The 12,293-nt window shown below is 41.5% G+C and overlaps 1 protein-coding gene across 1 annotated transcript; it reads right to left on the bottom strand.

Moving 5' to 3' along the window:
- Positions 1 to 269: 269 nt before the first annotated feature.
- Positions 270 to 5,362, bottom strand: Mc5r (melanocortin 5 receptor). Its single transcript, XM_028864669.2, has 2 exons — positions 4,742 to 5,362; positions 270 to 3,792 (listed from the first exon to the last, which is right to left on the bottom strand). Exons 1-2 carry the CDS (start codon positions 4,846 to 4,848, stop codon positions 2,778 to 2,780), a joined length of 1,122 nt encoding a protein of 373 aa, XP_028720502.1. The 5' UTR covers positions 4,849 to 5,362; the 3' UTR covers positions 270 to 2,777.
- Positions 5,363 to 12,293: the final 6,931 nt, after the last annotated feature.

The raw sequence follows: 12,293 nt of genomic DNA, 5'->3' as shown, positions 1-12,293 counted from the left end.
TATCACATATATGTCTTACCACTTTACATTTAACTATAGAAAGTATCTTGAATTGTGTGCATGTATTCACATACCTTGTCTTGACACAATTCATGTCATTGGCTCTTGGGTGGCAGATCTTCTCTGACAGCCAGTACTTCCAGCCCCATACTGAGCTCATAATAAGTGAGAGCCCCAGAATAATTATATACTAAGGCATATTTTCAACAATATATAGTCAAGTATAAATTTTATTTTATTTGTAAGATTAATATAATTTTGAATGTCAATACAATAGATAATAAATACTTTCAAGTAAAATTCACCAATGTATGTACATTCTCATTTTTTAATACCTACTAGAAAATTTCCAGAAAGATTAAAAAACCTTCAAATATCATATATCTAAATGACCAATTCAAATGTATAATTTAGTACATTTATTCTATTAATTATAATTTATATATTTAATAGTATATTTTAATTGATTCATCCTTTTACTTTACTAACAAGTTTTGAACACCTATTTTACAGCAAACAAATTTCTCTTAGAAACATAAAGTTAACATACAGTGGTACATGTTTGACATGTAGGTGTATTCTTTTTCTGTTAAGGGGACTTCATGCAAATATATTTCCCACAGAATCAGAAAGTTTACAATGGTACATGTTTGACACATATGTATTTTTTTTTTCTGTTAAGGGGACTTCATTTTGAGTGCCAGAGGTTGGCTTATTTGCAAAAATTTAACAAGTTACTACATGCATATATTTTCCCAAAAGTGACCACATTTGAACACAAGGGCTATTTTGTTTACATAGAGTTTAAAATGCAGTTGAATACATTCTTAGATACCTTATATAAAGGTTAGGATTTGTAGTAAGCCATTTAGCACCCAGAGCAGAGAATTAGCCTACTGAGAGTTGAGTGTCCAGATGAATAGTGTAACCACAAAGATCAATGTCTTATTCTATGACTGCAACTCTAGTCACTTTGTTTAATATTCAAGTGTGACAGGCAGAAGATTCAACATGGAAATTACAAGCAGTTACAAGTACTTGCTCTGTACAGATGAGAGGAAGCCTGCATACAACCCATATCTCTGTGACATCCATGGTGACAATGGCCTCTGTTTTCTCTAATGGTTACAATGAGAACGTTTACTTCCTATTCATAGATGTGTCTGAATTTTCAACAAATACAAATGAACAGGAAACATTTTGAAAGGATAGATGCTCTTTTCAAATCAGTTGCACACAACTTGTTAATTTGCCATTTTGTAAAGATTTGGACATCTCATGCACTTTGCTGTGAATACCAGCACATTTTTTTCTATACTGAGCTCCTAGAGGGGTAGGGGGTCATGCCCACAAGCTGTTTATGTAACTACACTTGAAAGTTCTTCTGCCTTTAAAATCTTCTGTAGAAAGGGTCCCTCTTACACCAGTAGCTCCTTGAGGGATGACCTCACTACCCATTGCTTTATTTACATTTTTTTCTTTCATTTGGAAACAGTCTAGGTGCCAAGTGTCCAGTGAAAGAGAAAATACTAAAACCAAGATACTACTGCAAAATGGAGCCTGTGAGCTCTCGAATCTCATACCCTTCCCTTCAGATGAGAACACTGGGACCCAGCAGGCCACTGGCTCAGTTGAGCAAAGCATGTCTGGATGTCCAAACACTGCCCTGGTCACCAGCACCTGAATCCTCCCTTCATGTCTGTTTGTGGTAGCCCATGTGGGTCAGTTCTTTTATGTAAAAAGAGAATCCTATGTGTTTTTTGAATTTTATAAGAAGTTCTCCCATTTTTTTTTGGGGGGGGTAGTTCTTTGGGCCATCCCAGGAGGTCAGCACAGATGTGGAGCCTGGAGTGAAATTAAGGAATGGCAGTTAGTACCTGAGCTTGTGTTCCTTTCCTCCATGCCAGACTGGAGAACTTGGTGTTTCTTTGCTGTAGAATGGGCCTTTGATGACTGCTCAAGTCAGGTTAAAATAGTGCAGAGCATAGAGCGACAAGCTTCAGACACCAAGAGATGCTGAAAGACAGTGTGGGAGAGAGCCAGTCTAGTGTGACCACAGGCATGTGCTACGTGGAGGAAGGGTGGGAGTGTACCTGATGTGACCCCAAACCATTTCTCGACAATGCTGAGTTGAGTCAAAATAAGACAGGGGGAAAGAGTCATGGAGATTTTTCACAAAACAAGAAGCAAGATTTGTAGCACAGAATTTTATGTCTGAATAAGCCCAAAACTATGATGGATGGAAAAATAGGGAGTTAAGGTTGATCCTCAGACAATTCTAAATATAAGCTATAAATGAGAAGCATAGGATAGGAGAGCTGTATGGAAACCTGTAGCAACTAAAACAGAAGTTTCAAATGGAAAAGATCTGGATGCCTCTCTATTCCTGAAAAGAATGCAGAGGAAAAACAAAACAAAATAGCCACTCCTGGTGTCATAGACCTCCACAGTGTTTCTTTTGATAACAGTTCACCCAGGATATTATACATCTCATAAGGTCACTCATCAGGTCAGGTAGAGGATGGTAAAGCCTCCTAGAAATGGAATGGGAAGTAGAGAAAGAGTAAGATGTTAAAAGATACGTGTCACAGACCATTCCTACAATGGAGACAATCCACATGTGCATAGTTTTGATACACAATGAACACAAGTTTTCAAAAAAGTTTGAACAGCAGAAGAGATAAAGGAGAATACATTTGAGATCCCTAGAGACCTTGCTTATCCTCTGGCTGAACCTAATTGACTGAGAGATGAGAGCCACAGAGAGGAGAACGTGTTTAATACTTGCCAAAGAGCCTACTAATTAGTCTGAAGCCACGACAACAAATGAGCTCCTTAAAGGTCCTCCGCATCTCTTGGCTGCGGAAGGCATAGATCAGAGGATCAATCACAGAATTGCACATGATGAGGATAAGGTACATGTTGAAGTAAGACATAAAGCAAGAACAATAGATGTTCTGGGGGCAGGAAATCATTAAGATGAGGTGAAGGAAGAAGGGAGACCAGCACACAATGAAAACCCCCAGTAGCATGGTGAGGGTAATAGCACCCTTCATGCTGGTCCTTTGCCTCACAGAACTGTATCTGGGGGAAGCTGCTATGCGCTTGACGTGGTTCCGTGCCAGGAGGAACATGTGTATATAGAGAGACACCATGAAGAACAGCATGGTGAAGAACATGGAGATGAGGCAAATGATGACATACTTGGATTCATAGTAAACAATGAAAACAATGCCACAGCTTATGCAAAAAGTCCATATGCACGCAATAATCACCCCCGAGCGCCTCGCTGTCATGATGTGGTGGTAGCGCAAAGCGTAGAAGATGGTGACGTACCTGTCCACTGCAATGGCCAACAAACTGCACATGGAGGCCACAACAGAAATGCAGATCATGGAGTCAAACACATTGTCGATGTGACGCACAAAGGTGTCTGCTATCACCAGATGTTTATTATTTATCAAGTATATGGTGATGGTCTCCCAGGCATTGGACATGCTCACCAGCATGTCAGCGACTGCTAAACTTCCCACAAAGAAGTACATGGGTGAGTGCAGGTTTTTGTTTTTCACTATGGCCCCAATGACCAGGATGTTCTCTAAGAGGCTGACAAGACCCAGAGTCAGGAACACCTCCACAGCGATGCCCATGTCCGCACAGGCTGAAGACATGTTCTTGGCATTTGGTCCTAAATTGTCCTCTGTGGCATTCGGAGTAAGATTCAAGAAATGCAGTTGAAACGAGGAGCTCATGGCTGGAAGAAAACGGCTCCACTTCTTAGCATCAAATGTACTGTTAAGACAGATGTGTTTGTTGTTGTGTTATTATGATCTCAAGAGCGTAAGAGTATACAACACAGACCACGCTAGCATGTCAAGAACAAGTACACAGAAGAGGATGGGTGGATAGATACAACATACTGGAAGCCGGACCCTGGTTCACCTCATCCTGACCTGTGTTCCTGGAGCCTGGAATTCCATCCCTGTAACACACAGGCATAATGTTCTCACAGGCCTCTGCTTTCATTTACTCATATTCTGTCATTCCCGAGTTACAGGAATAGCTTCCATCATCTTTATGCCAAGCACAGCTTCTCTTTCCATGTCTGATTTCCTGGCCCCTAAGTCCACTTTCAGAGCGTCCCCTGAACCCTATCAAAACTCCATAAAAGTCCCAGCCAGTCTCCAGATTTTCACATGACTGGGGCTACTGCATCGTATTTTGCTTAAGGGAGCCCAGATTTCTGAAGACCACACAGACCAACATTCCCTGGAGAAAGGCAGGTGGATCTGTCTTCTCACTAGCCAGAGCTCTCCACAAATCCTCACTCCATACTCTCCAGGGTTGTAACAGACTGCAGCAAAGTGTTTGCTTAGCTTGAGAATAAATGCAGTTACTGCCTCCAATACATAAGCTTACTTGACAGTAGGTTAAATAGAGAAAAACAACAGTACTTTCCCCTCAATAAATATTTTCCTTAAATTCTAAAAAAAAAAAAAAATCTGAATTCCATTGAGTCTGACTGCTAATTTATATGTTCCACATGAGCACAGTATGAAGAAATGCCTATGAAATGTTAGAACAAGACACACTCAGAGAGCTGTTGTATTAGCAATGAGGTAAAGCTATTGGATTGTAATCATTTGCAAAACATTTACACCTCAAAGGTATGGACCCATTCCGCTGTTGCTTTAAACATCATACCCAGCTGTTTAAAATCTCCCTGCACAAGCTGGCTCACCCATTCTGTTCTCCTCCATGCAAAGGTAGGCATGATTTCTCACTGTTTCCAGGCGGTTTCTGGGAAATTATAGAGTTGTGTCTGTTTCCCCGGCTTTGGTCTCGCATCCGGGCCAGGCGCCCTCACTGACGCCTCACTCTGCCAGAGCACCTGATCTCCACCAAAGCGGACATCGGCAAGAGAGCAGGGCCATCACCAGCGCGCAGTCGCCTCCCAACCTGACCTAGCACCTCACCATTCTGCCTTTAAACAATCTACTCCCGCCCAGATCACCGCCTCTCTGACCTACTGAGTTCAGGTCTCCAGCTACTTGGTGCCACCGGCAAGCAGTCTAGGAGTCGTGTTTGCAATGCCACCTAGTGGTCCACCTTAGTAACTCTTAGCTCTGTGACAAATCTTTTTTTTCCCCTTAGGTGCACACAGATGGATTTTCCAGCTAATGATTCTCTTTACCTCTTCCCATCTCTTCCTCTAACTCACTGATTAAATACTGCCCGGCTCAAATGACCTGATCCGCCCTGTTCTTTGTCTTTCTGGGACAAAGTGGCTCACCAGTGTGCCTGCTACTCGTTCTTTGGAAAAGTCAGAGCCTGAAAGCTCTGGTGAGACTTGGCTACAGACACAGACGAGAGAGAGAGAGAGAGAGAGAGAGAGAGAGAGAGAGAGAGAGAGAGAGAGAGAGAGGGAGGGAGGGAGGGAGGGAGGGAGGGAGGGAGGGAGGGAGGGAGGGAGGGAGGGAGGGAGGGAGGGAGGGAGGGGAGGGGAGGGGAGGCAGAGAGAGAGAGACAGAGAGAGAGGAGAGAGAGAGAGAGAGAGAGAGAGGAGAGGAGAGAGAGAGGTGAGAGAGAGAGAGAGAGAGAGAGAGAGAGAGAGAGAGAGAGAGAGAGAGAGAGAGAGAGAGAGAGAGAGAGAGAGAGAGAGGTGGGGAGAGGGAGGGAGGGCAGGTGGGCCAAACTGAGGTTATACAGCAAAACCCAGTTTCCAGCTCTGGGAAGCACTGATGGGATCTGACAGCTGGCAGCCCAGCTGAGGAGCTCTGCGCTTTGGCACACCACGGTCTCTGTGAGGAACATTTCACAGCCACCAGGACTGGTTCCTTCAAGTTGCTGCTGAGTTTAACTCTATTATAACTTGAAACCAGGCATGATGATACTTCCAGAATTGTTCTTTTTTGCTCAAGATTGCTTTGGTTATCTAGGATCTCTGTACTTACATACGAATTTTTTAATTTCTGTGAAGCACATTACTGAAAATTTTATGAAAATTGCAATGAATCTGTACATTGATTTTGATATTATAGCTATTTTCACAAAATGCTGATCTGTGAGCATGAAGGTCCTTCCATCTTCTAGCATCTTCAGCTTTTTTCTTCAGTTTTAAATGTTTCATTACACAGGTCTTTTACTTCCTTGTTTAGGTATATTTCAAGTTTTTGTTTTGTTTTGTCTGTTGCAAATGGGATTGTTTCCCAGCTTTCTTTATGGTGTTTGTTACTGACATACAGGTAGGCTGCTGGTTGTGATGTGTAAACTTGCATCCTGCCACTTTGCTGTGTTTTTTTTTTCTTATCCAAATTCTTTAGGGTCTCTTACATAAAAGTGCATCATTTGCAAACAAGATAATTTTATTTCTTCCTTTTTTATCTGTATCTTTTTTATGTGTTTATCTTACTGGTCTCATTGAAGTCTCAAGTATATGGAATAAGTGTGGAGAAAAGCAGTTACTCCTCTTGGTTTTCGTGGAAATTCCATAAGGTTTCTGCTTAATATAATGCTGACCGTAAATTTGTTGTATATAGCTTTTGTTGAGGTAGTTTCCTCATATTCTTAGTATCTTCAGACATTTTACTACGAAGATGTTGGGTTTTTGTCAAAAGTCTTTTCTGCATCTATTAAGATAATTAAGTGATTTGTCTTTCAGTCCATTTATATATTACACATTGATTTATATACAGTGACCCATCCCTGTATTTACAGTGATAAGTATTTAGAGGACAGTTTGAAACTTATCCATTTAGAATACTAGAAGTCAGTCATAGTAGGCCCATCACCTACTCAGCTATGGGTTCTTGACACAGGCATGAGTTGTCTTGTGGAGCAGGCTCTATATGCAATCAGAAAGTAGTTGCCTACCTTGTCACATCTATGCCACTATGGTACCAATGGGCCTATCTTGCCAAGCTGGTTGTTACCATAGTTTGCAGACCTCTCAGTTGGGTAAAAACGTTGACTGCTTTTCTCCCCCAGGAGTGGTGCACCGCACCCACTACCCTACGAAAGCTAGCCAATATAGATGAAGCTTCCAGGTGGACACTGGCTTGCTTTCTCCATGTTCTATTACTTGAGTATGTGATGTCTTCCACATGATGGAAATATGATGGTCTTATCAAGTTCTACAGACAACTAAAGCCATGGCAATGACTTTTAAAGGTTTTTTTGGGGGGAGGGGGTGGAAGAAGGGCGTTCTGTAAGACCCCAGTGACCAACAAGTAGAAAAAAGGCAGTACAAACCTGTCACTGGGCTTTTTGTATGATAGCCTATGGCATATGGGAGCATTACCCCCCTATATATGGTAACCCCATCTAAACTTTTATACATGTGTGTGTATATATTTAAGAAGTTTATACAATAGTTGGTTCCCGTGTGGCTTTTCTCAAAGGACTTTACAGTTAGGCATTCCTGGTTGTACTCCCTCCTCGATCCTGCCCTCCCACCCCTCACCCGACTAACATTTTCTGCCTCATTATGCCTTTCCTTCTTTATGTTACCGGTGTTCTACCATCTCTTTTTCTTGAAATCCCATACTTGAGCTTCCCGACTTACACAGCCACTCTGATTTAAGCACACACATCTAAAGAAGCTAGGTCTGCATATGAAAAAGTACATGCAGTATTTGTCTTTCTGGATCTGAATTACGTCACTCAGAATGATTGTTTCCAGCTCCATCCATTTACCTGCAAATTTTGTTTCATTTTTCATTAAAGCTGAATAAAATTCCATTGTACATATATATCACATTTTCATTATCCATGCACTAGTTGATGGACATCTGGGATATGCTCATTTCCTGGCTATTGTAAATAGAACAGCACCAAACAGTGATGAGTAAACATCTCTCTATAGTCAGGTATATACCCAGTACTATTGGGTCACATAATAGATCTACTTCTAGTGTTGGGGAGACACCCATACTGATTTCCACAGTGGCTGCAGCAGCTTTCACTCCCAACAGTGAATAAGTATTCCCCTTACCTCATATCCACACCAGCACTTGGTGTCATCTGTGGATTTGATTTTAATATTAGTCAATTCTGGCTGGGGTAAGATAAAATCTCAAGGTAGTCTTAATTTTCACTTTTGTGACAGCTAAGGATGTTGAATATTTTAAGAAATTCTTGGTTTTTCAAGACAGGGTTTCTCTGTGTAGCTTTGCGCCTTTCCTGGAACTCACTTTGGAGACCAGGCTGGCCTCGAACTCACAGAGATCCGCCTGCCTCTGCCTCTCAAGTGCTGGGATTAAAGGCGTGTGCCACCACCTCACAGCTATTTTAAGAAATTCTTAACCACTCGTATTTCTTCTGAGAAAAGAGTTGTCTGTTTTCTTAGTGTTTAGTTTTTTGAGTTCATTGTATAGATATTGCCCCTCTGTCAAATTGGAGCTCGTTTATTTTTCCCCGTTCTGTAAGCTGCCTCTTCACTCAGTTGATAGGGTTCCTTACTGTACAGAAGTCTTTCAGTCTCCTAAGGTCTCATTTGTCAATTGTTAGGTCTTAATTCCTGCTATAGTCCTATGCACACGCCCACATTCCCTCTTTTCTCCTCTAACAGATTCAAGTTATCAAGTCTTACGTTGAGATCTGTCCTAGTTGGGTTTTCTACTGCTGTGAAAAGGCACCATGACCATGGCAACTCTTACAAAGGAAACATCTAATTGGGGTGGCTCGCTCACGGTAACCTCTGGGATGAAGCTCATTTATCACGGTAGCCGATCTTTTGGATGTGTTCTAAAATTTGGTTCACACATCTTCTATTGAGAATTTTTGCATCTATGTTCATGAAGGAGTTAGCTTGTTCTAGAATTTTCTTCTTCTGTATGTGTGCTCATTTAGTTTAGGCATCTGTGTCATTCTGGATTCATAAAAAGAATTTGGAGGTATCATTCCTGTTTTGTCTTACGGACTAGTTTGACAAACATCGGTGTGAGTTCTTTGAATATCCAGTGAAGTCCTGTGGGAAATCCATCTGGGCTTGGATTTCTTTGCTTGTTTGTTTTGGATGGGAGGTTTTAAAATGACATTTCAATGTCATTTTTCTAAATCTCTTCTTGGTTTAACTTTGGTAGGTCAGATGCATTAAGAAATTCATTCTTTTAGCTTTTCCAACTTAGTAGAATCTGGGTTTTGAAGTGTGTCCTTACAACCCTCTGGACTTCACTGGTGTCTCTTGCAACACCTCATTACCTCTATTCATTTGGGTCTTTTCCTTAGTGACACACCTCCTCCAAGACCACACCTTTAACTCTTTCCAAACAGTTCCACTAACTACAGTCCAAGTATTCAAATCTATATTTGAGCCTCCATTCTCATTCAAATTATAGCTGATATTATCAAGAATGTAGGAAACTCTGGAAAGCTTCTGGGTGGCTGTCAATAAATATATGGTGCATGTACTATGGTCCTGCAATCTTATTCCTAGTAGGAAACATATAGCTATGTGCACAAAAACTCATTTGCTAAATAACTGTGGTAGTACAGTTCCCAAGCTAGAAATGAACCAAAATACCATTGGATAATGTTGTTTATTCACACAATGGAATACTGTACAATCATGAGAACAATTTACAACTGTTGAGAATAAGAATCTCATGAACACTGACAAATGAAAGCCAAAGAATGTATTTTTAATTTCATTCATGTAATATTCCAAGCCAGATGAAACTAGATTTTTGCTTAGAACTGGATGGGGACAGTAGTAGAAGGGAGTCTCCAGCTTCTGGCTTATGAATTCATGTATGTTCTGTCTGTGAGGAATCCAACTGCCTGTATAGATACAATACTTCAACAGAGTTTAAACCAGCAAATCCATAAAATTAGGCCTGCCTACTTAACTCCTACTAAAGCAGCATTTCTGTATCTTGCACTGATACATCCAGAGTAAGGTTGGGGGAACACCATCACCTGTAGTGTATAACCAGATCCCACAAGTCTGGTTCAAGGACCAGGTCTCCATACCATGAAGAGGATATCTATCTCTGTTTCCTACCAGGACACCCTATTTACTGGAGCACCTAAGTTAAGGTGCCTCAAGAACTAACAGCTCAGGCCGCAGGACTCCCTTGTTCCATTCTTGGAAGTATGTGAGGGCAGGAGTGTAGACCCACCACAGGATGGGAGTGTTATGTTGCTGTGGTCTTGAGAAAATCTGTATCCTCCCTCTGCCATTCAGTCCACACAGGCCCATCACTCTTAAGGGACTCTGCTCAGTCAAAGCCTTCTCATACTGAGGAGAGTCAGTCTGTAAAGTGTATGAGTCAGCTCCAGCAGGCCTGCGGCTCTCTGTACGTTAGGCCACCAGAAGGACTGGCAAGGGACCAACAACTCCTCACTTTCTCTCTATCAACACTCTATACACTGGAGAGTTTCCCTGAGTAAATTCTAGACCCAAATAATTCCATGTCAGCTTTTTAGGTCCCCAAGCCAACTATCTCCAGTTCAAGTTGTGTCATTCTCACAAATGGCCCACGTGGTCTTCATTTCTAAGATTTATTTTTATTTATGTGTCTGCATGCTTGTGCATGTGTGCAGGTGCCAGCAGAACCCAGAAGAGAGTGTTGAAGTCCCTGCAGCTGGAATTACAAGCAGTTGTGAGCCACCTGATGTGTGTGCTAGGAACCAAACTCCAGTCCTCTGAAAGAGTAGCAAGCATTCTTAGCCTCTGGGCCATGTTTCCAGCCCCTGATCTTCATGTTGAAACTCAACCTTGGAGGATACCCTGTGTGGCAGGCCTGGGAGTGTCTGAACAGCTCCTCAGAACCATTCTTATCACTGAACCCAAAACAAGGGACTCTTCCTGGATCCTGTAATGAAGCCACGCCTTTCTCATCAGACACTACAAGTCCTGACAAAATTAAACATGTAGACTTCAGTATACTGGAAAAAGCCTCATCTGTTGATAACAGTAGAAAAGGCCACCTTCCCATTCTCGTCCTCTAGAATTCATCTTGAGTCATTTAACTTCAGCAAGGAGTAGTGTAGGGGTGGAAGCTGAACAGATAAGAACACAAAAGGAAAAAGGCAGCTGCTTGACCTGTTTCCTGTAGGGTGGCCTCATGGGAACTCTCCTATGCCTATGACAGTAGGTGTAATAACTACAGCCCATCTCAGACCCAGTCCAGTTCCTTATGACTCCTCAGCAAAGGGCCTAGGAACTCCACATTTCTCTTCTTGTTGATTGCACAGTCATCAATTACTCCACCCTTTGAGGAATTCTTCTCTCCTAAAAACAACCCATGGAATGGAATGGAAAGGACAGAAAGACTAAAAATTGATGCATTATCTATTAACTGAGATCATGAATTGTGACAAAGCTTTCCCTACCTGCCAAACCATTTAAATACTTAGTACCTTCCCCAGAAATAAAATGAGCCTAAATTTCTAAGAGCAAGAACTTCCATCCCCACACCCCAAACCCTGCACTAAAGCTACTCTCTAATACTACGAGCAGTGACAATATATAAACTGATTATGCTTTCAATTTTTTAAATAATTATTTTTATTTTGTATCATGAGTGTTCTGCCTACATGTATGTGTATACACACACACACATGTGTGTGTATATATATGTGTGTATATATCTACACACACACACACACACACACACACACACACACACACACACACACACATATATACACACACACACACTATGTGCATGCCTGGTGCCCATGGAAACCAAAAGATGGTGTCAGATCCCCAGAAACTGGAATCAGAGACAGTTATAAGCTACCATGTGGGTGCTGGCAACTGAATCTGGGTCTTCTGTAAGAGCAGCCAACACTCTTAACTGCTGAGCCATCTCTCCAGCCCCGAGCCTACTTTTAAAACAAGTACTATAGAGTGTTACAGAAAGCAGGATCTTTGTAAATTGTCCTTTAAATAAATGAATTTTAAAAGAATATATAATTGTGTTTGCTCTCAAGTTTTTTGATGCATCTAAATGCTGTCAAGTTTCTTAAATGTAAGACAGCAGTTCACACAGGCATCAGTTCTAGAAGTCAATTCTGTAATTCACAACTTAATGACAATTTTAATGATTGTGAGAGAGCAAATAAATATTTGGAAGGCAGCCATGCCAACCTCTATACCATTAATGCCTCAACAAATGCATGTTTTAATGACAATTAGACAGTGGGTTCTGCTGTGTCAAGTATCAACGCTGGAAGAAAAGAGCATGGGCTGGGAAGGAAACAGCATTAGTAACTGGGATCTCTTAGTGGTGAGGATCCATCTCCAGTCTACCTGTTTCCCTTACTGCGCTACTCCTGTTGCGCTT

This window comes from Peromyscus leucopus, chromosome 19 (genome assembly GCF_004664715.2).
Source record: "Peromyscus leucopus breed LL Stock chromosome 19, UCI_PerLeu_2.1, whole genome shotgun sequence".
NCBI lineage: Eukaryota > Metazoa > Chordata > Mammalia > Rodentia > Cricetidae > Peromyscus > Peromyscus leucopus.
This window is presented reverse-complemented; position numbering and strand designations above follow the sequence as displayed.

Bases quoted from the DNA above. Each gene is read 5' to 3' on its own strand.
- Mc5r (XM_028864669.2), bottom strand. From the start codon at position 4,848: ATGCGAGACCAAAGCCGGGGAAACAGACACAACTCTATAATTTCCCAG. The intron at 3,793-4,741 runs GTGAGCCAGCTT...CTGTCTTAACAG, and splicing joins CATGGAGGAGAACAGAATGG to TACATTTGATGCTAAGAAGT.